This window comes from Sycon ciliatum, chromosome 5 (assembly GCF_964019385.1).
Source record: "Sycon ciliatum chromosome 5, ocSycCili1.1, whole genome shotgun sequence".
Classification (NCBI taxonomy): Eukaryota; Metazoa; Porifera; class Calcarea; order Leucosolenida; family Sycettidae; genus Sycon; species Sycon ciliatum.
Genome location: NC_088647.1, coordinates 24,105,913 through 24,132,788, shown reverse-complemented (window position 1 = coordinate 24,132,788; position 26,876 = coordinate 24,105,913). Strand labels below are relative to the sequence as shown.

The 26,876-nt window shown below is 48.1% G+C and overlaps 1 protein-coding gene across 2 annotated transcripts; it reads right to left on the bottom strand.

Annotated features, from left to right (window-relative positions):
- Positions 1-5,010: 5,010 nt before the first annotated feature.
- LOC135818112 (uncharacterized) lies at positions 5,011-26,384 on the bottom strand (the record flags this gene model as incomplete). Of its 2 annotated transcripts, none has more annotated exon segments than XM_065331437.1 (15): positions 5,011-5,654; positions 7,801-7,843; positions 8,418-8,465; positions 9,328-9,375; positions 10,233-10,321; positions 10,815-10,981; positions 12,399-12,510; positions 13,330-13,446; positions 13,578-13,701; positions 22,529-22,634; positions 23,359-23,444; positions 23,976-24,036; positions 24,969-25,116; positions 25,470-25,575; positions 26,318-26,384. In XM_065331437.1, coding segments are annotated over 14 exon segments (1,315 nt in total), but the record flags the coding sequence as incomplete, so codon positions are not given.
- Positions 26,385-26,876: the final 492 nt, after the last annotated feature.

The following is a 26,876-nucleotide window of genomic DNA, read 5'->3' as shown; positions in this document are numbered from 1 at the left end:
CTGCTCACTGCGGACGACGCCAGACCGGACATCAAGGCCAGGGGGTTTTGGTCGGTACAGACTGATGCATTTTTTTGATGTAAGGGTGTTCTATCCCAACGCACAGTCGTACCGATCTCGCCCGCTGGCTGAGGTGTTCCAATGGCACGAGCGTCAGAAGCAGTCGGCATACGGTGCCCGGATCCGGGAAGTTGAGCACGCGTCGTTCACCCCGATCGTTCTGTCTTCTGCTGGTGCCCTGGCGAAGGAGGCCACCCGGTTCCTGAAGCTGCTCGGAACGAAGCTCTCCACCAAGCTCTCGCAGCCTTATCCCCTCGTGATGGGAAAGCTGCGGACGGACCTGGCTTTCAGCCTTGTCCGCGAGTCGGTCCTGATGGTTCGTGGGAGTCGCCGTGCATTCCGTGCACCTGGTCTGGCGGCGGATGTGGATGCTGTTTCTGTGGAGGCCCGCATTCCCACCACTATGTGACGCTAAGTCCTCCTGGGGTTTGCCGCTCTCCGGTCCTCTTTCATCCCGTTCTCCCCTCTTTTTTGGGGATTCTTTGTACTTCGTCTTTCTTGTTTTTCTTGTTCCTTTGTTTTTGTAGGACAGATTTTTGGTGTACTGATTTCGGTCGTTGTTGTGTCTGACTCTATTCCCAATATCTAATTCTGTGGTTGGTTTTCCAACTCACTGGGTTGTAGTTTCCATCATGAGTTTGATTCCATCGTGAGTTTGATTCCATCGTGAGTTTTGATTCTATTTGCTATTTTTCGTTCCATTTTTGAGCTCATATTTTTATTTTCCTGATTTCTTCTCCAGTGTATGTTGTATTGCATTTTAATACATTGTGTTAATTTTTGCCCGTAAAAGAGGCTTGCACTTCATAATAATAATAATAATAATAATGGGCCGGCCCCGCTGTTTTCCATGCTTTCAAATTACAGCTTTCTGATGCCTGCTTTATTGTTGACCAAGATGGCGTGTAATATTCTCAGCTAGTACAATGTTCATACATAAATAGGAGATCCCCCAGATAGGCGTTAGCCTTTGGGTAATCCTGAAATAAAGATTATTACAGTATTATTATTATAGCTGTCAGTCATTGTTGCATTGTGCACAAAATGGGTCTCTCTCTCTCTCTCTCTCTCTCTCTCTCTCTCTCTCTCTCTCTCTCTCTCACACACACACACACACACACACACACACACACACACACACACACAGAGTCTCACTTCGAACTCTCCTTTTCCGTGGCTTTCTCCACCACAGAATACCAACACTACATCTCTGTGCGTCTTCAATGCAAAACCACTACTGGTATTCAATTAAATTAAGGTATGGCTTCTGCGTACTCTCAAGTAGATCACAATCAAGCTTGTCGACTCGATCGTATTCATGATAAATACATGACATGTACACCCAGGATCTTCGGAAATCAGAGGCATGTTCTATCCAAGCGTTTCACAAAATTTCAACTCAAACTTCCACAAAAAAACCCACAAGTTACAACAGCATAATACTGACAGACCTACAGTGCAGTGCTGGCAACTGAAATCCGACCCCTGAGCGGTGCGCTCACATCGCAAAGACCCAAAGTTACACTACGAAATGGGGACCGCTAGAATGTGAACGCACCGCCCAGGCCAGGGCGTAGAATTCAGACGAGTTGCCAGCACTGTACTTCGGTAAGCAGCAGCATGCTATAGTATAGCAGCATGTCCTCTCCAGGGTGTACACGACTCCCTGATCTACAGTGTACACTACATTGCCTACTGCAGATAGTCATGTACATGTAGATCTCCTTACTTGTCAAGTTATTTTAAAGGTTTGACAACAGCTGTCATGTGACAACAGCTGTCATGTGACAACAGCTGTCATGTGCCTCTCCACGATCACGCCATGCACGGACAAGAACCAGTACAGTCTAAGTGACAGTCTGTGTTCTTGTCTTTTTTTTGACGTTTGCTACTCTTGAAGTTTGCCGTACATCATCGTGCATCATTGTGCATCATTGTGCACATAGCACATCGGTTGCATAGCGACATGTACATGTAGTGGCATACTAATGGCATGCTAGTAATGGGACACATACCGGTACTTGACAGCAGATTTTGTTCGGTTGTCAGGTACGTCGGGTCACAAGGTAGAAACTTGATCGTCCCTCTGACCTGCTCCCGGAGAAACGCCAAGTGATATACAAGCGAGGATTAGTGCTGCCTTTGCTAACTGCTAAAAACAGCGAGTCGCTGGATACTAGTAGAGCGCACGATGGTCTGAATTCGGGATTGCGGCATCACCTGCCCTCGGCCATCTGCTGGGCAATGGTATTAGTGTGTCGACAAGCCATCTATTCCACTGCCAGTCATGATGTCTGCGCACTGCATGGCAGCTACGGACGGGGCTCTGCCAACCGTGGATAGTTGTAGTAAGGGACACTGTCTCCGAACACGGTGTTCCACCACCTTGTAATATGATGACAAACTGAAATACAGTACAGTCAGTACCAAGATTATAAGATTTGATGCAGAGTTCTGTCAGTAGATCTACTCATACCTCTCTTCCTCGTCTCGGTGCATGTGCCAGGTTTCTTTCTATGCACCGCACGACTACGGTAGGTTAGGAGGGAAGGTAGCATGGACACAGCTCCAGCACCCACCACCTCTGTAGAGGTTCCGCAGCCGGACGACATGAAGCCGCTTGAATCTTCGACTTCGCCAGGCAAGCCGATAAGCCCCGAATTGGTAAAAGACCATCTGGCCATTATCGGTGACCTGAAGGAGAGGGTGGAGCGCATCCTGCTGGAAAATCCCGATGCGGTGGTATCCATACCTCAACTTCTCCAGCAGCGGGGTAGCGATGTGCGCAAGCTGAACATTCTGCTCGTTGGCCCAAGTGGTGCGGGAAAGTCGACACTGGCTAACACATTGCTGCTCGAGGAATTCTCCCAGGTAAAACATGCAATCTCGCCTATGCCCGTCACCGAGAAACTGGCATTTGAAACCACTCGAGTAACAACAGGCAACAGAGACTGGGAACTACGCATTTGGGACTGCCCGGGCTTCGTAGGAGCCAACGATAAGGACGAGAAAGTCTTGTCGGACATCAAATCAATGATCAGCGTCTCCGGCGAGCCAGACCTGGTCATTCTGTGCTTCGATATGGCCGCTAATGGAAGTCGCCGCCTTTTCAACGTGCACGACCATTATGTCAAGAAACTGAAGGAAGCGAATGGAGGAAAGCTGTTCAAGCGGTGTGCAATTGCTATGACCAAAATCAATCTGTTAGCTCAGATGTACGAGCGGGATGCTGAAGAGGAGAAGCAGAGGCAGCGAGCGGAATCGGCCAAGATGCGACAGGAACGAGGCAAACGCATGCACAAAGCTACGGCCAATGAAATTGACGAGGACGCATTTCCTGAGTGGCACGGGAAATTTCTCATGGATCTCGCCCAGTGGAAGAAAATCTGGCGTGATATCCTCCTGGGTGCCGAAATTCCGATGCCAGTCGTCGACACAATTCCTGTTTGCATGTTTGGCGAGATGATCTTCGATCACAACACGAAAAAGCCAGTCGATGTCACCCCAATCGGTCCCTGGCAAAAGCAATGGCTGCGAGACAACTGGACAATGCTGGTGAACGCCTGTGCAGACGAGCTGATTCAGCTCTTCTTCTTCGTATGCCACAAGTTCCAGGTGAACGAAGCGATCAGCCGCGAAGTGCGCCACTACGGTCCCAACGGCACCTACCTGGAGTTTGAGAAGGAGGAGCTGCAGCGCGCGGCCGTGCTGGCCACCGTGGGCGTGCTGGGCATGGGTACGGCAGTCGGCGCTGCGCTGGCGCCATTCACGTTTGGCCTGTCGGCACTCACCATAGCGTTCGTTCTCGTCGGCGCCGCAGGCACTGCCGGTACTGGCGCCGGCTTATTTCAAGTGTGGATGGATCACCGACAAAAAGAGAGGGACTTCCCGGTGAAGTGGTGTGAAAAAGAAAAGAACCGGAAGGAGGAAGCAAACCACGTGTTCTTGGAGAAGCCGGCCAGCGAGGTATTGGAGAATTTGAAGTCATTGGAAGACGAATATACAGTGAAACCTGTCTAAGCCGACCGCTCAAGGGACCTTACAAATGCGGTGCTTGTATACAGGTGGTCTCCTTATCGAGAGTCATTTGGCTGGAAATCACATCCCTTGGTCGTGGTGGTAGTGGTCCCGTTGTAGCCGGGTGGTTGCCTTATCAGTGTGGTCGCATTGACAGGTTTTACCTGCTGCACACCATGATTATCCTGCATCACTGTATGAACGGAGTGTGCTCCATGTGCAAGATCTACTTCAAGTGCTACTAACTGTTGCTGCTGTACGGCATTATGGGTAACTAACACTAACACTTGATCGAAGAACATTATTATGCAATTTACTACATGTTTTTAATCGTGTGATTTACAATTTTTAAAAGTATTAAAAAAAACACTGTAGGACTATAAGTAGCCTAGTAGCTGGCGGGATACATGTGATGCATAGATCTATGTCATAGAGGAGTCAATATTCTTGGTCTGTAACTTTCAATTGTCCACTACATGTATACTGAATACTACTTCCGTGAGTTCGGCTGATTGGAGAATTCCAGCAGAATTGATTTAATTAAAGAAAAACACCACAAAACCGGTTGCAGAGAGAGAGGGAAGGAGGGAGGGAGGGAGGGAGGGAGGGAGGGAGGGAGGGAGGGAGAGAGAGAGAGAGACAGAGAGAGAGAGACAGAGAGAGAGAGAGAGAGAGAGAGAGAGAGAGAGAGAGAGAGAGAGAGAGAGAGAGAGAGAGAGAGAGAGAGAGAGAGAGAGAGAGAGAGAGAGAGAGGGAGAGAGGGAGGGAGAGAGAGGGAGGGAGAGATAGATAGATAGATAGAGAGAGAGAGATAGAGAGAGAGAAGAGAGAGAGAGAGCTACAAACTGCAGCATTCCTAAAGAAAGCTGGGTCCAAGCTAAGCACTAGGTGTTCAGGACACACCAGCTCCTGACAACCTGAGCGTAGCTCAACTCCTATCTACCCGGCATATAGTCCGACCTTGAGTACGCAAGCAATACACATGTACATTGCCCTCGCACCACAGAATATGATGGACTAATCAAGATCGGTAAACGTGCACCACGCAAAGCTTTCGCTGACCACGCATCAGGGAGATGTTTCAGGAAAGACAAACACGGCAGAAGAAAAAAACACGCTGGAAACTGGGTGAAAATCATCTGCGCTTGACAAGAAGAAAGAAACACAGGCTTGCTCACGGAAAACACGGAACACGAGAATAATGGTCGTCGCCATAATCACACCGGACGAGACACACTGGAGACTCTCTTGAGCTGGAGAAAAATAGGAACACTTGCAGCATGGGTGCGCACGACAAACAAAGCAAGAAGTGAAAAGGAGCAGCGCTCCATGCATCAGTCCCAATGGACCGATGGAAAGATGAATAGTATCCGCTATACATCATAGTTTGTGTCTCAAATAGGAACTTGGTTACTCACTTCAAGAACTGCACCGTGATGAAAATATGCAAAGGGACCACACAGCAAAATTTGTTAGAGTAGAAAATCAGAAAGACGTGATGGTTGTGACAACGAACGCCCTGTGCACGTGGCAACTGAACGACGGCTCAATAAAACCGGTAGCCCGTGGAGCACTAGCTGAGGACACCAGGAAGAGAGAGAGAGAGACAGAAAAACAACAGACTGTTTTAAAAGATCTAACAAGCATGCGGGGACTGTACCATGTGGTCATCCAAACACACCAGGGACTGCTTTCAAGGGTGGGGGTTGGGACTACCGTAAAGTCTTGTATAAAAGCCGCACTTGAATAGAAGCCGCCCTCAAATAGAAGCCGCAATTTTGGGCCCATCAAATCACACAAAAGCCTGGTTTTAGTGTTGACATACATAGAAATACCTGTCTTGTGTAGAGGCCTGTCTCATATAGAAGCCTGCAAAATTTCACCGAGAAAGTCATAGAAGCCGCGGCTTTTATACAAGACTTTACGGTATTTACAGTCAACCTCGCAAACCAGCCATACAGGGTGGTGGCGTTCCTATGGATACAGGGTGGTGGCGTTCCTATGGATACAGGGTGGTGGCGTTCCTACGGATACAGGGTGGTGGCGTTCCTACGGATACAGGGTGGTGGCGTTCCTATGGGTACAGGGTGGTGGCGTTCCTATGGATACAGGGTGGTGGCGTTCCTATGGATACAGGGTGGTGGCGTTCCTATGGATACAGGGTGGTGGCGTTCCTATGGATACAGGGTGGTGGCGTTCCTACGGATGCGTTAGACTCGGCCTCCAGCCGAGTCTAACGCAAACCGTGATTTTTTGCAAACGACACACGCAGTCGGGCACGGAAAAAGCGTTGTTGTCCGCGAGTTGTCACTGTTCGGGAGGTCGAACGTACGTATGCAGTCAAAATGGTTACTCGGTCTGAAGAATAGTGTCGTCAATCGCGAGTTGTTGTTATTTACCAGGTTGACCTTACATCATGTTGATACCTGGAGACCCCCCCCCCCCCCCCTTTAGATAAGCATTTACTACTGCCATTTAGCCTTCGGGGAATCCTTATTAATTTTACAAGTTGTCTTACTTGAAGTACTGGTCATATACGTAAGACAGAGAGCAGAGGTTCAGTTGGGTTTAGTCATAATTCATTCAAAGATTCATTTTCAAACTGTGAGCAGCATTTTCGAGACTTTTACAATAGTTGGAACGGCTATTGGGAGGAACTGCCAGCAGGGTCGTAGCACCCATTCCGAAATAATTGACCCACCCAACTCGTGAAAAAAAGCTTTCATCGATAATTTCCATTCTCTGGTCAAGTAGCCAATCTGGCCGGACAAAACTGAAATCCCAATGCTACGGCCCTGATCAGCATCGAATTCCTCGCTTCGTTCAGAGGGTTTGTGAGAGATAGAAGAAGAGTGTGTTGGTCAGCTTAGAGTGCACGCACGGTTGGGCGACTGAGATCAAACATTAACTGTATTTCCCAAAGCTTCATATAAAAGCAATCACCAGACAACTCGTAAAAAAGACCCTGGATGATGGGCACTACAATCCATTTACCAAAAAGTGGATCTCTGGCCCCTTTCAATCCGATCTAGGCCGGATCAGCTCAAAACCCAATCCTTATTTGCGCGGAATGAAAAAAATGTGGATTCCATCTTGAATCACTTGGCAATGGTTTAGTGGAAAGTTTTAGGTATCTGATGGTATACAGAGGCCAGTGCTTTGGCTCAGTGGTTGTGGGCTGCATGTGAGGCATGGGGACCGAGTTCGAGACCCGAGATGGCAGTGTGTGCACTGCGCCAACGAATGCAGCGATGCATGCATGAACCACTTTATATGCTATGACCTGTGCCGAAACCCACAGTTACCTGGGTAGCCACTACTCGGAGTGAAAGTCAGGATAACACATGCATCCAGCTAACGCGGTGTTGCCGTTCGTCGGCTGCCGCTGGTTTCTGAGACTTACAATCTCATCCTCACAGGTACGCACTCCATCTGCCACCATTGTATAATCAGGTGTGGTGGCGGACTGGTACAAACAAAACTTACTACGCTGGTTGTGTTTCTCAACACAATCTCCTTTAGCAGGTGGTGACGCGAATGTGCAGACTATGCTTTACTTCTTTTAGGATTCAGAAATGCAGCATGGCTATGTATGATGGTTCTACAGGTAAGATCGGCGGTGCCGTCTATGCAAGTTTAGCTCCCAAATGATAAAATAGGATAGACAAAAGTACACATGGACATGAGGATCAGGATCTCATGGAACATTAAATTGCCACACACCATTCGATCACGAGTCTGTTGATGTCTGTTCCACCTCCAAAAGCTGTGCAGTGGCCGTGACAACAGAAGTAGAGAGAGAGAGAGAGAGAGAGAGAGGAGAGTGAGAGAGAGAGAGAGAGAGAGAGAGAGAGAGAGAGACACACACACACACGTACAGCAAATGAAGGCAGCCAGAGAGGTCAGATATTTCATGGTCAACAGAGTTACGGTGAGTGGAACACCAGTCTTCGACCGTCACATCAAACCAACCTTGCTGTCTCCCCCCCCCCCCCCCAACATAGGCGCATATACCAGTACATTTAGGAACCCGGTCTCCGATCATCTCGGATTTCCAATCTACGACCATTTGTATGGTCCCTGACAACTGAAAGTATTCGGAAATGCAAGCATTAACGACCATTGTATGGTCGGGATGTCCCTTTAACAAATCAGATCTCTTGTATGAGTAAATCAGACCCCTTGCAAACCAGATCCCTTTGTAAATCAGACCCCTTGCAGATCAGATCCCTTGCAGATCAGATCCCTTGTAAATCAGAGCCCTCATTTTAATCAGACAACTTCGGTCGGTCCCGAGGGTGGTCGCATTTCCGAGGCTCCACAACAGCTCAGCACCCTACCTTAAGACTGCCATGACTACTTCCGGCCAGCACGCTCAGCGTCTCGTCCTAAACATCACACAATGAATATGCGAAGGCAAAGCAAACAAGAATGGCAAGAAGGTCAAGGCATGGGAATGCAGGGGGGGGGGGGGGGGCAGGAAAACAATCACAACGGGTTTCTGACCAAATGTTTCCAGGGAATAGCAGCCATAATCCATTCCAGCCATCAGCAATGAGGACTATTTCACTGAAATTACTTATTGTCTCCTGCCTCCAAGTTTTTGGGATCGTATGCATGAGTTACTACACTGGATTCCTAAACCTGTGACTTGAAGGGGGGGGGGTGAAAAGTGAATACAAAGGTATTTTCAATTTGTGACTTGAAGAAGTGATAAATTTCAATAAACAATAAATGATGTAAAATCTCTCCTCGTGTTAGATGATCAGCGAAGACAAGGTACTAGTAGGTTGGAAGAAGTCGACCAACATCAAAAGGATCAAAAGTCTCTTGATTTTGAACACTGCCTTGGCAACTGGTTCCTACAAGCATTGCTTGTAAGAAGGATCCACGAGTGGGATTCGAACCCAGCACCCCTGTCTTACCGGGACAGTGCCCTAGCAATTAGGCTACTGGGGATCACACACACGCACGCACGCACGCACACACACACACACACCATTTGACACGCCATTTGACACCCATCGCCAGAGGCGATGATAGCGATGCTACAGCAGAAGTCATAGCAACTTGTGCTGGGATTGCACCATTCAACGGTTTGCGAGGCTGAAGAATTGGCCGCCACTATTCAGCCTGGTCTACACCACACAGCTATGAAGTGGCTTTTTCCGGCCAGTGACACACACGTGCACACACACACGTGGCTCCTTCTTGCTACACAAGTAATGGCAACGGAGCACAACCACGTACCGGTCTGCATGCCAGAGCACTGATGAACGGCTGCGGTCGTAACTGACTCTGAACAGCGGCCAGCACACAAGCAGGATAAAGGCAGTGAGATGAGAGATGCTGTAAGAGTTGAATCTCTAGCGGGGCACACAGTTTAGCGCTCAACGAGAGAGAAAAATCCATCGTTGTCCCAAGAAACATTACTAGTATGCTATTCCTTCTCTCCTTTGCACGAGAGAAACAGAAGACGGGTTTAAACGGCAAGGTCATTTAACTTTGTGCCCACCAAGTGGGGACAAATTGCAAATTGTTTAACTTGACTCGTCACACTTTTACAGTAACTCTTCTTCTTTGGACTGGCCGCCACAAATAATTGAAATAAATCGTCATAATGTTCGTTATGTACAGTAGAACTTCCCTTATCCAGGCAGGTTGGGACCAGGCAATACCCGTGACCAGAAACTGCCAGCAACTCGGAACACACGTGCTTCTGTGTGTGCAAGTCAACACTTGCTTATGCCTACGACTACTGTTGCGGCCGTTTTTCGTTGAAAGGCCTGCGGTCGTGTGACTCTAGAGGGGTGAAAAGGGTGCTCGGTAGACGGGAGTGCCCGGAACCGGGGAGTCCGGAAGAGGGGAGTCCAGAAGAGGGGAGTTTACTGCACAATGACAGTATTTGTTCCAGTGAACTCTGTATCAGCCTCTGCTCGTGTCCCTAGAAGAGCGCCGACCCTGTGCACTAGGTTCTCGGCAAGATAACATGATGGTATTTTCTCTCTCTCTCTCCCTCCCTCCCTCCCTCTCTCTCTCTCTCTCTCTCTCTCTCTCTCTCTCTCTCTCTCTCTCTCTCAGAACATAAAGACAACTGCCGATGAAATGGTGTCCACTGAACTTGTACATGCATGCGCGTTGCCACTAATCCTTACCAGGAGACCAGTTGGCCGTGCAAACTGACGACGTAGCAATGGAACGCTGAGGTGCTTGCAGTAGCCAATAACGGAGTTATCCTCGCTACCTATAACAGCACAACAACAACAACAACAACAACAACAACAACAACAACAACAACAACAACAACAACAACAACAACAACAACAACAACAACAACAACAACAACGGCGGCGGTGGCGGCAACAGCAGCAGAAGCAACAAGAACAAAACAAGAACAAGAACACCGATAATGATGATGACAATGGCAGCAGGAACAGCAGCACCAATCCCAGTGGCAGTACCAGCAGTGTCTTTCCAAGCAGAAGAACAAAACGATCTTGAAATGGACATAAGCAGCCTTAGTATAACACGTGCCCAAGCTCAATGTGCTGGCTGTAAAGGCGCTCTTCGCCGTAATGCTTAACCAGAGCCACACGTTTGCCGGGATAGTGTGTGTGTGTGTGTGTGTGTGTGTGTGTGTGTGTGTGTGTGTGTGTGTGTGTGTGTGTGTGTGCACGCGTTCGTGTGCACGTGTGCGAGTGTGCGTGCGTGTTTACGCCTTCCTCTACACAGCGTACCGCAAAAGAGCAAGTGACTGTGGTCGGGCATGCTGGTAGTCGTGGCAACGGTGTCCGCCGCCACCGTGGCCATGCCCACAGACCAGCGTGAGTTGATCACACCCCCGTAGCTGCAAAGAACTTGACCCCGCGTGATGTTCCAGTGTAGCATTTGACCATTCAAAGTGCTGCAGAGATGGGACAAGAACAAGAACAACAGCATCCGCATCAGTGTAAGTATAAGTAATGTCATCTTCCGGTCACTAGCTTTCCATTTACTTGAACCGGGAAATGCTTTCGATTTGCGTGCACAGACCAACTTGCGCGTGGAAATATTTGCGATTGGAGTCTACAGTCCTGGTGATGTCCTAGATAGGACATCACGGAACCCAGCATGCCCCAGCATACATACTATGCTGTTCCCATAGTAATCGTGACACGTGACTCAAAACTTTGTGTCGCGTCCGAGGAAGATGAACATGTCGCACTCAAAACAAACGCAACGAAGGCCTCAGGCTTTCGTCTCAAAAGTAATTATTAGTTGTCGTTCTCCTGGAGGCTTGCCTCAAGCGAGTCGAGATTCGTATCTTGCCTCTTGCCTTCACGAATTTTATTTTCCTCGTTGTGGAGTACGCCTGGACAAAGGAACTGGCAAGCGAATCGTTTTGGTCACATCGAAAATTGCAAGTGCACAAGAGGATTGGCAAAGCAATTTGTGTTCGCACTTTCAGCAGAGCAGTAGCTGCTGCTGCGATAAAGTTTTTACTATCGCCATTGGCTTCAGGCAGCAGAAGGATCTGGCTGAAAGCGATGGCGATACATCCATGACCACCACGTCCTGGGTTGATATCCAAGAAAGACCGTCCAAGGTCCAGTTTTAGGCAAGAGCTGTCATATCCAAGAAATCAAAAACGCCAACAGCAAGCTTTGGCCAAATAATATCTTCCAGGCAGTAATTTACGGGCCTAGCGCCTGCTGGCTCGTCTTCCTCCTCTGCATGGCCAGGTTTGGGGCGAAATGAACGCACGGGGCGTGAACATGGTGAAGAAACATTCCAAAGGCAAAATATTCAAAATTAGAACCAATCGTTTCCAAAGAAGCGTCGCGTGGCTACGAGAAACCCCACATGAAATCCCCAAACGAAAACAGCCATTCGGTCGGGTATTCGATGGAGAATCGAATATACACTACCTCAATCCCCGCCGATGTCTGATATTCTCCGCCTATTCCCTCAAACTTGACCAATTCGGAAAGAAATCCATCGCCATTACGATCGTGCATCCTCCACATACATTCAGAAATGCTCACGCAGCACTTCTTTTCATCGCGTGTGCGCGACCGACGCTTCCATGACAACTCTGGGACAGGTAACCAATCAGACTCATTCAGAGTGCGATGTCCTAGATAGGATATCTCCCCGACTGGTCTATTTCATTAGCTTTATTACGTACATTCCGTGCCGGAATACCTTTACAATCTCACACTTTCCTGTAGTGCCCGGTACCCGGGGGACTGGGATTTCCTGTAGTACCCAGGGACAGGCTATGACCAGTGACAACCCTGTGCACCAGGCATTCACTGTCCACATTCTCCACAGTGCCTTACCCAGCCACCAACTCCTCTTCGCCGAGGAAGGTGAAGTTGCTGATGCGACCATCGCAGGACAGGGTGGTCCTGGGCTCCAGTAAGTTGCGCATGTCGTACAGCTTCACTGTATCTAGAGCAGCGGAGCACACATAGTACATCCGCAAACAGATGCTTTGAATAAGACCATTGTGCATTGCCAAATATGGATTGCATAAGTAATGCATGTGAGTACACTGGGATCAGCAATGCACTGTTCAACACCCCAGACGACCATGCCCAGGTGGCTGTGTGGGGTGTTTATGGTGCAAACACGTAATTGCGCAATGGGCTTACAGGTGTTTTGTTGCAGGAAAACGAATTTGCACACAGAGCACAGAAGCCAGTCGAAATCTTGACGAGGCCTTTAGCACCATTTCTCTTCAAAGTTGGTATATTGGTTATATGAACAGCAGCAAATGAGTCCTTTTTGCGAAAGGCCCTGTCAAAATTTCCAGCGACTTCTGCGTTCCATGTGCTGCACACAGATGTGTATCCACAGCAACACAAGCACATGGCTGCATGCACATGCACAAACATACCCCCCCCCCCCCCACACACGCACACGCACGCAAACAAAACACATGAATACACATCCACAACACGCATGCACGCCCCCCCCCCCCATAAAGTAAGTAAAGTAAATTATCGTATCCGTTCCCAAAGGGAACTCACGACGGCCGCTAACGGCCGCTAACACCCGATAAACCCTCCCTCCCCCCCCCCCCCCATGTACAGTTTTAATAGCCATGGCACGCACTGTCTGTATATAAAGTTAAAAATACTGGCGTGCAAAAGCAAGAAAATGCACTGAGTTTACTGCCAGCAAGGTGTAGGTAAAAGACATGTATAATACATGAAGCTATTCTATAGTGCAAGGAGTGGTGGCAACCACCCGGAGCTTGTTAATTACCTCCGGCTGCAACACCAATCTCTTGATCTTTTCCAGGTCGAAAGTGAATGCCAGTAACAGCGTCCAGGGTTCGCAGCATGGCAACTGATGCTGGCTTTCGAAAATCCCACAACCGAACTGCACACAGCACAGGGAGAGAAAAGAAGAAAGAAAAAGAGAGAGAGAGAGAGAGAGAGAGAGAGAGAGAGAGAGAGAGAGTTAGCCAGAGTAAGCAACCAATCAAGAACAGCCAGTCAGGAATTACTAACCAGTTCTGTCATGTGATCCCGATAAGCACAGGTCGGGCTGGTTGGGATGGAAGACACACTGGCACTGCGGCCATTCCTGCTGAGACGGAAATGTGCTGTGTGTAGTCGGTCTGCTGCTGTGCTCCTGGGAATAGCGGTAATGCATAACCAAACAAAAACATGCACACACACGCACACACAGACACACAACACAACACACAAGACAATGCACCCACACCCACACACCCACACACCCAAACACGGTACACACACGGCAACTTGGAAAACATTCGCAAACGGACGGACGGGTGCCGATTTTAACAGGTGAAGCCCTCATATAGCTGCACTTCAAACGGCAGATCGTGGTCTTTATCGTACCTGTGGCTGTGTTTGCTGATGCACAAGTTGATACTAAACCTTTCTACACAGTTACACTTTACGTTTTTTTATACTTGTAATTATACGTACAGTGGAGATTGGATATAACGACCTTGGGTATAACGACAAATCGAGTTTAGCGACACAATTCTGTTGCCCAAGTCGTTTAGCAAGTCCTTTCTGTACATTATAGATCGGGTATAACGACCTCGAAAATAACGACAGATCGAATTTACTGACACTTTTTTGGTGCCCGAAGACCTGAAAAACAGTGAAAATACATCGGATATAACGACTTTCCTCTTGTACCAGGCAGACTGGCATGTCTGGAACATGGTATATTATGGCTGTGCCACGTGCCCGGACCTCCGGGTCACTCATATCATGTGTGCTTTACATTGCACGTTGTAGCTGCAGTGCAGCGGTGCGGGATGACTTTACCTTGAACAATGCATGCAAGACACATGACTGTACAATCATACACATCTGTTATCCACATGTACAATCATGGACAAGTATATCTACAATACATTTCTGTCATTTTGATATACATATTGCATACTAAGTGTGAAGATAGGGTTGTTTTAGTGACAGATCGAATATAGCGACATTTTGCTTTCTCCCGAAAGAGTGTCGTTATATCCAATCTCCACTGTACCTTCAAGGGACATTAAAAACTGTATTTTACAGTCAAGGCCGATTCACAATACCACTTTTTTGCGACGTAACACACGACTTGCGACAGTTGCGACAAGAAAATGCCTGTCGTAAGCTGCCGCGAGCTGTCGAATACAGTCGCAATGTACCTGTCGCAGAAGTTGAGAGAAAGTTCAACTTGTGCGACGTACGACGCGCGACACACACAAATGCAGTACAGTTTCTACTCTGGGTGCATGTACTGTACGTGCACCTACATGTTTTGATCTGCAATACATAGGGATGTTGCAAACACGTAAAAGACAGTGAATCGTGTGTCGCAGTCGCAGCTCGTCGCAGGTCGCATCGCAAGTCGCATGTCTCGTCGCAAGTCGCATGTCTCGTCGCAAGTCGCATGTCTCGTCGCAAAAGTGGTATTGTCAATGGGCCTTCAAGGTACTGTACCAATGGCCAATTGACTGGTATACCATAAGGCAGGGTCCCCGAAACTAGTACAATAAAACCTGCAGTGACTCAGCGTATCCCATCAAGAGCCCATAACATTTATAATGTTTTGAAGCTGAATATTGAAAGATAATATTATGCCGATGGCAGATCATAATTATCGTACTAACTTCATGTATGGATTGCCTACAGACGAGATCAAGTAAGCTGTTTCTGTTGCTGCTCGACGCTCTTGCTCGTGGACATGGCACGCTGCTGCTGCTGTGTACCTGGCTGCTCTACGAGTGCTGAAGCTGCACTATTATGGTTCACCGATACGCTTGGGCCCCACTGCCATTATCATCTCATACGCACAGCCTGTGCAATTGCTTTAGCCTTTTCTCTGCTCTCTCTCCGGTTGCACTAGATCGAGAATAGCATTCCATTCGATTACAGAACTATCGGATCTGTTATCGGCCACACCAGAAGGTAAGTAAGTTAACTTGTTTCACATTCAAACTAATAACAGTTGTAGTTCATGTCTCTTTGCACCACAATAAACATCAGTGACATCGTTAACTACCGATGCCAGGCCGCATCATTAACGCAGCTAGTGGGGAAGCCCTAGTAGTAGACAAACCATACGAGGAACTTGAATCTTGAGGGTTCCAAGCACCACCACGTTTGTTCCAGTCATTTCCGCAAGGCGGACTTTGAAGTGGACTCTTTCTTCGTTCCAAGCTCGCTGAGACCGGTGACCCTGCGGAGTGGCCAACGGAGATCAAGAGGGCAACTGAAGCCTGACGCAGTACCCTGTCTGAAGGTACCCTTGCAAAAGGATCCTGCATGAAGGAACACGTATCTAGAGAGGAACGGGTTACAAGTAGAGGAGGCGAGCAGGCGTGTTGAAATCAGATGCCAGTCCATGGAACTAGCAAATAACACAACCTGCGGAGGAGAGGAACTATGTTGTGCAGGGAAAGCCAGATCCTCAGACTATTCCGAGAGGGTGAGGTTTGCGGGCAGCCTGTTACAGCGGAGACAACAGAGCGATGACCGTTGCTGATCATCAAGACGACATGCGAAAATGACCGCCGCTGCCCATGGGTGCCGCAGCCATCGCATGGTCACGGTGCGGCTCGCACAGGATGCTGCAGCCGCATGGCTCATTCCTGCGGCCATCTTGCTCTGCGGTGGCCTTTTCCCCACTTTCTATCTCGCCGGGGATGCTGTAAACCGTGCGTCCATGACACCACAGTCTTTCTACAAAGTCCAGACCAGGTTACTTTGCCATGTTATACACAAAGCATGGGGTTACCACGTTTCTGGTTTGCATACCATATGGGCTGGAACATCGGTGTCGCTTTGTTGTGATGCTCGCTGCAATTACCCTGTTTCAGCGCCAAGTACGGAGAGGGCTATTACGAATAAGAGTATTTCCTTGGTCCTTTTTCTTTCCTACGAGTGATTTTGCTGAAATTTGTTTAACAGCCCTAGTGTCCCCTACCATTAACGGTCCCTGCTCTTTCCTGCTTCTTTTCCCTTCATGATTCATAGGTAAATACATTTCTCAAAATGCGAAGACTCCAGTGTAGCCATCCACTATACCCATACATCTTCACGACACTCTCCAAACGGTCGCTAGGCTACACCAATCACTAAAAGAAAAAGAGATCAGGCCGCACCGAATAAGTCTTTGGTTTCGGGTAACATGGCCAGAAAAATGCCGGTCGGTCGGTCGGCTTTCTTTTTTTTCCTCATAATTTGTATGCATGCCAGACCGGTATGCACATCTCAGTACACAGCTCAGATAGAAAATGCGTGGTCGATAAATCAAGCATACATGTAGACTATATAGCAATCAACAGCTCGATCAGACCACGAGGAATAGCCAAACTGGTCAGACACCGAGCAGAGCAGAGCTCCGAGACGTTGCGCATCAACACATCGTTCAGCAATTGCCGCGAGCCAGGAACTACAGCTTGGCCTGTTGCTCCAATGTAAAGAAAAAGAATTGGCATCCGAACTAAACATGAAGTCCAACAGTATCACTCTTGTCAGCACCGTTGCGGCTTGACCCGGTTTCGGAAGCAAACACTGCTTTGAAGCGAGTGACACCTTCTGGATGAAGAGTTTCCAACAAATTGCTCAGGGTACGTGACTTGAACAATGCAGCTGTTGACGACAGTCCAGCCACCGTTAACTATAATGACAGAAACGTTTTGCCAGCAGAGTTTCTAAAACATGTCAGTGTCGAAAATATTACGCTTGGCAAATAGAACCACACTGCAACAAATCAGACTCGTTCGAGTCAACTCGAAACAAAGGACTGAAATGTCTAGCCGGCCAGAGTCAGGAGCAGGAAGGAAGAGCCTTGGCCTTGGACCATAACGCGAAGTGCGAGCACGTACATGTACATGTACATGCGTATGATGCACATATGCATGAATGCATATAAACAAACAAACAAAAAAATGGTCGGCGTTCAAAACATCGGTCGGTTGGGTTACCCTATACCAAAGGCTAATTTGTGATCTCGGCACCTATGCCCGCGACAGAAAACAATGGAGTAACATCTGCTCAGCCATTTAATCTAGTACTGCTCTTCTTAAATTTGACCTTTATTACAAGACTCTTCTTTTCTTTTTCATTTCGTTCTCCCACTCTCACACACACATGCTCACGGTTAATTCTGCCGTCGTGAGTCCCATTCGGGACAGATACGAGAATAATAATAATAATAATAATAATTTGAAACTCGGATGTTGAGCCATAAATAAATTATCCATATAAAAATCGCTCTGTGAGCGGTTTTGAAAAACCTTTACTGGTACTGCCCCGTCGTAAAAGTAAGAAATTAGAACTGGCCCATTGTTCCCCCAAATGCGAACTGATCCACCTAAATCGCGAATGACGGGACCCGAACGCACCAGTAGCACGAGGTCGGGAGGGCACAGGATCACGGCAATTATCATAGGGTAACACCAGTAGTAGTAGTAGAATTTATTATTTTGATAGGGAAGCCTACCGCTAGTACAGTACATGGCCTATGGTCCGGACCAACGTCCCCATCTGCATCCACAGGTAGGAACCTCGTGCTACTGGTGCGTTCGGGTCCCGTCATTCGCGATTTAGGTGGATCAGTTCGCATTTGGGGGAACAATGGGCCAGTTCTAATTTCTTACTTTTACGACGGGGCAGTACCAGTAAAGGTTTTTCAAAACCGCTCACAGAGCGATTTTTATATGGATAATTTCAGCTCTTTTTCCGTTCCCTCCCCACCCCAACCCCGAAGGTAAACATGATGACCACGCGCGCGATGTACTGTATGTAGCCATGCGACTGCAATAACACACTGATACATACCAGCCCTCCCCGCCTCGCTACCCCGCACACAGATACACAAACATGTGTATGCACACGGCACACACACGTGGCCACGCACACATACGCACATGCACACGGCACAAACAGGAAATTCTTCATGTATAATGCCATGCAAAGCAGTGGCCACCGTACTTGAGGAAGTCAGTTGTGAAACAAAAATAATTCAACTACAGCGTGTAGACAAGCTGACGGCCAAAGCACAACATAGCAAACATGACATTTGCCCAAGGATTGCAGTTTGCAGACCATGCCATGGAAGCAGCGAATACAGAATGTAATATCATACAAAGTGACAAGCAAGGACGTAGCCATCATACAGGAGAAACTTGCAGAAAGTCACATATCCAACAGATAGAGAAGTGAACAGCAATCTGATACAGCCCACACAGGACAAAGCGGACCTGATACTCGTCCCAGGATCGCAAGTGGCAAACCCTTTTCAATGCATAACATGCAGGTGTACGTTAGACGCATGAACATCTGACCGTGTCGCCAGCATACAATGTCATCACATGTTTACCCCACAAGTTACACACATGCACAGTAGAAGCACAATGAAAGCAATGGAAAAGTACGATGTGGTTGCTGAAGCATCTTCACACTTCAAATTCAGACTTCAATGTGGTCGTCACGGGATGATATACCTGCAAGATACAAGTGATGAAGAAAGAAAGCAGAAGGTCGTGAGGTAGGCTATGAGACACCACAAACGGTTCACCTACATGTCTGTTCAGGGCTAGTGCACTCACACGGAGAATTGTCATAATCGAGCATTTCGCAAACTGAGAAGTGCAATGAAATCCACTTGCATGCACAGGAGCAATTTTGCAATATTATGATGCGCAATTCGACACGATCTGCGATGCTGCGTGCGATGTGCCCTGCTGTCATGATAGTGACAGTCACCGCGGTATGTTTTGTCAACGTCGCCCGTGCACTCTTCTGTCAAGTCCAAAGTGCTCACATACTTGGCAATGTTTTTGCAGTGATTAACTTTTATCCTAGTTTTCTTTTTTACTCTCTTTCTCACTCCTGTGTGCAGCCACACCATACGTGCTCCCACCCCTAACACACCTCAGTCACATGCACACCCACATGCACACGCACACAGCAACAACAAACAGCCTCTGCGGGGACAGCAGCAACAGCAAGAAGAAAAAGAATGAAGTACCCGCAGGCCGTGTCGATCTGCACATCGTCCACTCTCTCATGTACTTGGCCTGCTTTGTCTGTGTATCCATTTCATGTGCGATCCACAAAATCGACTAGACAGTGGGTGCAATACGCTCTCTACCTGAAGACGTTCTTCTGGCGACATCTCGCCATGTACTTGGCCTGGCTTTGGCTGTGTATCCATTTCATGTTCGATCAACAAAATCTCAATGCACTACAGAGACTAGACAGTGGGTGCAATACGCTCTCTATCTGAAGACGTGAACCATTATATTTTTTGGAAAAGTTATACGTACACCTGAAACGTAATGAAGTACAGGAATAGAGAGAGTGGCTGCAATACGCTCTCGACCTGATATAGTGATAACGTGAGTACGAGACACTCTCCACCTGATAACGTGTTAGAAGGTAACATGTCTACAGTCCCACCGTACCCTTCCGACACGACTGTGGACCATTAAATTTTTTTTGAGAAGTTATACGTACACCTTAAACGTAATGAAGTACAGGAATAGAGAGAGTGACTACAATACGCTCTCGACCTGATAACGTGAGTACAAGACACTCTCCACCTGATAACGTGTTAGCAGAAGGTAACAGGTCTACAGTCCCACCGTACCCTTCATTATTCCTCATTCACCATCGCGCGATACCCTGGCACACACTGGCAACATATCAATGGGGTGCCTTACCGTCGTCTAGAGGAGACGTCTTCGCAGCAATATTTTCCCTCCTGCGCATTCAGTCGCCGACGCGACAGCGTTCACGGGGCCGTTCCGGTTGCGGAAGACATTCGATTCATCGGGCCAATTCAGAAACAGGGCCGTGGACACACAGGGGGCAGAGGAGAGACATTGTTAGTGGACAAGAAATATGCAGTGGCAAGTGGCGAGTGCCGCATGGGTGTCAAGTTGTCATGCACAATTCAGCTATTACTTACGGTCCAGCTAGTCCTGCCATTGCTCGCTCGTCCTGGTTCCTCCTCGTTCGTCTTCCTGCACGTCTGCACTTCTCCTTCCCCACCGTTGGCTTTGCGGTACGGGGGTGCCGGAAGGAATTCCCACCATGTATCCATGTACATGAAGTCCCACCATGACTCTCCATGTACATGTCCACGGCCACGTCAGCACTTTGTATAGTACCGGAAGGAGTTCCCACGATGTCTCCAAAGGCCTAGAGCGGACGTCTTTGCAGCAATTCTTTTCGCCCTGCGCATTCAGTTCGCCGACGATGTCTCCAAAGGCAAAGGCCTAGAGCCTAGTAGAGGGGACGTCTTTGCAGCAATTCTTTTCACCCTAGTACCCTGCACATTCACTCCGCCGACACGACAGCGTTTACGGGGCCGTTCCAGGTGCAAAAGGTCCACGTCAGCAGTTCTCAACTATTTCGCGTACGGGATAGTCGCCGCGACAGCGTTTAAGGGGTCGTTCCAGGTGCAAAAGGTATCCATCAATGGCACTTTGCAGTATGGGGTACGGAAAAGGGGCCTCCTCGTTCGACTTCGTCGACTTCTGCAGTTCTCCTTCCCGTCAGGGGTACCGAAAGGGGCCTCCTCGCAGTTGTCCTTGCCGTCAGGTCCACGTCATGCAGTTCTCAACTATTTCGCGTACGGGATAGTCGTCTTTGTCGTACGCGACATCGGCGTTTACCGAGTGGCATTGGCACAAAGCAGACCGTTGACGGGGTCACGTGTCAAAAAAGTATCAACAACGTGTCGACTACGTGTCGACCACGTGTATAGCGGTACACTCAGCGGTACACTCAGCGGTACACTAATTCTCGTGCCATTCTCGTGTCACAAAACTGGAACATCGAGTACCAGTATGGAAAGGCTTCAGACAGGAAGCCTTTCCAATGTAAAAGAGAAAAGGACATATGAATACGAGTTTAGAGTAACTCTCTAAACTCGTATCCATATGTCCTTTTCTCTTTTACAATAATACTAATAATAAAGGCTAATTCGGTGCGGCCTAATCGTTTGAATTTTCGGGCAAGGCCCATCTTCTCTTTTTCATTTAGTGATTGGTGTAGCCCAGGTACCATTTGGCGAGTATTGTGAAGATGTATGTGTGTATAATTCATAGGTAGTGATGTTATTCTCAACCGACTTCAAGATTATTCCTGAAGACTCTACCCACAAGTGAAATAATAAGACTTCCTGTGTAGGATTTGTTATCCGGTCGTCAATCCTCTACAGTGCAAATCTCCACTGATGTGCAAGATAAAGTAGGACTCTGTGATTTCAGTCACGGTTCGAATTCCAGTCACGGGCTCCGATATCAGTCATACAGTCACAAGCTCTCTAAAATCGAATCACCAAGTCTTGTACATGTACATGACAACCATTGAAATTCATCTCGCTGTTGTCTGAAACCCAGAAGCTGGCATATTGAAAAAGAACTACTGATACGGGGATTGTATCTGAGCGGAATTTGGAAAGTGGAAACTGCGTGACTGATATCAGGACCCGTGACTGGAAATAGGGTCTTCACTGATGAGTCCTACATAAATTTACACTGATGAACCCCGAGTATAGCCCCAGTCTTCCGATGATTGATTTTCAGCATGAAACTCGTGAGTAGAGACATTTGATCACTTTTTGTTCCACCGGATTTTCGTTTGTACTAAGCTCTGCGCGCCGTGTATTGAGCACTGTGATCGGTAATCAAGGTTCTTCTGTGTATTTACACTCTTAAAAACCTAATGAATTTGTCTATGAATACTATGCATATCTAGTCTAGTACCGCGTGCTAATGCGTTCACTCCCCAAACCTAATGAATTTGTCGATGAATACTATGCATGCCATAGTCGATGACCATAATGCGTTCACTTCTTCCTTTTCTTTTTCTTCTTTCATGCTACATGTAATGGAATGATCAATCACCGTCCGCCTTCTGGCTACTGACCGAAGCACGATGATCTCACCCAGGCACACAGCCGGCACGTCACTTACCCGGAACTGCATTGGCTGCAGCTTGGCAGTGTCCCAGAGCCAGAGCCTGCCCTGTTGGTCGCAGAACACTAGCTGGCACGGCCTCAGTCGGTTCCATGTGGCCGAGCTGCAGGAGAAAAGAGCAGTAAACACAAATTAGTATATGGGTTATAATAAGTGTTGAAATGATCTCACCGGGCACTCGTTAGCTCGCTCGCCAGAAACTCGGCTTATTCGTGCGGCCAGCTCGTTTGCACTAACGAAAACCGTACACCGTACGGCACATACATGGCAGTACATGTCGACCAGGGGGTCGTAACATTTTTACGACTCCCTAGTCGAGTACCGTAGAATCCCGCGAATAAGCCCGTGGGCTTATCTGTTTCATAAGGACATTTCGGTGGGCTTATACAAGAACATGGGCTTATACGCGGGCATGGGCTTATACGCTGACACCAAACGTGCGCATTGAAAAGTACCAAGGAAGTGAGAAGTACATTGCTGAAAGCCACTGTGCAAACAGAAACAACCCATGATTGTGTTGAATTGTACAAAAAACCTACATAGTACGACCAAGAGTCCATAATTTATGGACTCTTGGTACGATTAGGTCCATGGGCTTGTACGATGAAGCTTTGTGATGTTCCAACTTTCCCCGGGCTTATGCGCGAGCATGGGCTTTTACTTGGGTGGGCTTATCCGCGGGATTCTACGGTAGTTCAGACAGGTTGTACTAAAAGACCGGTGCTGATTTCCGAATACTAGTATATTATGGTACAAAGCAGTGTTGATTTTACAGTTTTCTCCACCGTCACCAGTACCAGACCCACAATGATAACTCATTCGCTTACTATGTTGCTATGTCCGTCGGCTTCAGGACGGTGGCCATTGCGTTGAACGGCTCCGTGGCCGTGATGAAGTGCTGATAGTCGAAGATCTGTGAGAGCATTGATCACCGGAAGGCCAGCGACATCACTCAGAGTAGCATGCACACATGTGACGAACAGGTAAATAAGCAAGTCAATATGCCCAGTCAGTGGTGACGTGGGCGGCAGTGGCTTCTACTACTGCAGTGCCGACCCACATCACTAGCTTAGTACCCTCACGGCAACACTGGTATGGAGAGCACAGTGCATGCATGAAGAACGGAGGAGAGGTGGATAAAAGCAAGAGGGACGGAGGGGAGAATGATGAAAGCATGAAGAACGGAGGAGAGACGGATGAAAGCCAAAGAACATGTAGTAATGTGTGGGTCGGTCTTCCAAATTAATTACTCCCAATTTGTTTTTCCAAGTGAGATGAGCTTACACAGATCAAATGGACAATGTACTAAAATACATAGCCTGGTGGTACAACAGGTCTTGACCACACCTCTCCTAGTAAAGATGGAGACGAGACAAGACGAGAACTACAAAGGAACTCCCTAGCCCGCAGTCGCCTCTTACGGTGACGAGGCACTTCTCCTTACCTTGACGCCGCCAGAGGAGCTCGCCACGGCAAACCCTGTCCTCAGCGGATTCATCTCAATACTGCAACCCAGCACAATAGCACACACACACACACACACGTGCACGTGCAGGTGAAAACCGACTCAGAACGTAACCTACAGATGGGAGCACCCATAGCTACACACCAGTACATGATCACTAAATCACAGGGAGCAGGGAACATGTCAGCTCTCCAGCGCCAATGAACAAGAACAATTCAGCAATGGTGCGGTGCAATGTGCAAGTCGCTCTGGATGGGATATAAGTCGATGCCCGGGGCACAGTGCCACCGATGTAGAAAGAGATAAAGAGGGGGAGAGAGGGAGAGAGAGGGAGGGAGAGAGAGAGAGAGAGAGAGAGAGAGAGAGAGAGAGAGAGAGAGAGAGAGAGAGAGAGAGAGAGAGAGAGAGAGAGAGAGAGAGAGAGAGAGAGAGAGAGAGAGAAGGAAGGAGAGAGAGAAAGAGAGAGAGAGAGAGAGAGAGAGAGAGAACTGAAGGACAGCCAATGGAATGTGACTGAGTCACCACACTGGCGGAGCAGACATCGCTAAGCGAGGCACATCAGCAACTCTTCTATTGGAACAAACGTCACTCTACACAAAGCACATCTGGTATGACCTGGTACAGTAGCTCACTCAAAGCAAGGCACCGCACTGTCAAGACAAGAAGTACTAAGCGAGGCACAACTCATTATCTTTCGCAGCATGTTGATCGATGTTAGACTCTACCCTGCCTGGACAGGCACCACGCTAAACGAGGCACACTAGCATTGCAATTGTTGTGATAGAAATCACTCTAAACGAAGCACACCAGGATTACTATCGTGGACACAGGACAGGCACCACACTAAACGAAGCACACCAGCACCACTATTGTTGTGATGTACATCACTCTAAACGAAGCACACCAGCATTGCCACCATGGAAGCTGGAGACAGAGATCAGCCCACCACTAGGCGCGGCAAGGCACTGTTACCTATAGATGTGATTGGCGCCGTGGGAGCTGTCGTTGAGCCGCAGCGACTTCACCAGGTTGAGCTCCACCGGCTTGGTCAGCTGGCGCAGTGCCGTGGTAAAGCGGCGCAGGCGTACGCCTTCGGACTCTCGAAACTCCGCGTGGACAACTGCACAATATACAATGTCACCACCATCAGGTCCAGTGAGACAAGCGCGTGGAAGTCATCGTGAATTAAAGAATAGAATTTCCAACACTGCCGACCCCTTTTAGGCTAGTGGCATCACACACCCAGGTATGTGGCATGCATACATCAACCCGGCTAGTTCAGAGAGAACGTTTGAATGCACCCACAAATAGAATAGTCAAAAGGAAAACACTACCCAGAACTGTCAGAACTCGCAGAACGAGGCTTGATCGCAGCTCGGAGTTACATGCGGAAACAACCCCAAGCCAGTAACATCAGGCAAAAACTTGCAGCACAATCTCAGCCCGTTCCGTACGCGTGCTGCTGCTGCTCACCGTATTTGTCCGGCATCTTCATGCTGGTGTAGAGATGGCGAAGGTCGTCAAAGTGCTTGTCCACATTGCTGCAGACCACCACGTGAAGAGAGTTCGCTAGAGGTGCCTGGCCAGCAGAAAAAATAAAAAAATAAAATAAATTCCACGGTTCGCTTGAGAGTCGGCTAGAGGCCGAGTTTTCCTAAAAAATAAAATAAAAACCCGGCAGAATTAGGTACATTTCTGCGACGGTTCATGCATGTTTGGTACATGTATGGAAAAAGAATAGGAGCAGAATTTGAGGAATTGCTTGCCATAAGACTTGTATGGTTCTGCCATTCAATGATTTTCGTGCAGAATCTGTCAATTTTTTAGCACGATACACTAAGACCTACAGCAGCGACCAGCAAGCACCATTTTACCTAATCCTGAAGGGGGGGGGGGGTCAGAGGTTGAAGATGCATGAATTATAGTTGTAGTTGTAGTTGTAGAGGGCCTTTTGGGCACACATACAGGAATGGCCCCAAACCCCGTCAGATTCTCATTGCAGCCTCTTCAACCAAATCTTACTAATACACACACACACACACACGCACACACACGCGCGCGCGCGCGAGTGCACACACACATACACACACACACACACACACACACACACGTACACACACGTACACACACACACACACACACACACACACACACACAACCTGAGTTTGGCTGGAGGCCTCTATTAAATCTTGAGGGCCTGCAAAAAGAAGGAACCGGGATTTCTTTTGAGGGGATAAAATTCACGCTTGTTCAACTTTGCCAGGAGAACACACATACTATACAGCTCTTCATGTCAATGCATGCACACAAACACGACTCACCGTAGTTGTTGGCTCTGCTTGGCGCAGGTCGACAGGTGACGTGACTCCCTCTTTGTTCGGTAAGTCGCTGCAAAGAGAAACAATCGAACACCCAGAACTGCACTGTAGATTTACAAATATGCATTAAGACTATTAAAATGCCGGAAAAATTATGTAAAAAATAACGCTAGATTTATTGCAATGGACAGGTGAGAGTTTTCTCTTCAACTACCAGAGTTTCAGTCTTTGAACATAGGGCCACACCAAGTTAATTCTATGTTTCGCGTCGGACATTTTCTGGAAAAGGCACGGGCACGGCTGTTCGCGCACGGACATCTAACAATATGGAGTCGTTCGGTGCGATTTACGTAACGCGGTACAAACCACATGAATACGATGGGAGTTTGCGTTTTGGGATGAAACTCATGTCACTCTCCGTGTGGTTCCACGATTTCGCAAGTCAAACCAGGATTTATTATTTGAAAGCGCTCGAGCGAGATACTCAATATCCAGACAATTTGAGAGAGAAGGAAGGTAAAAGGAACTCCTGCCGTGGTCAACCAGCATCCTGACCTTTTCG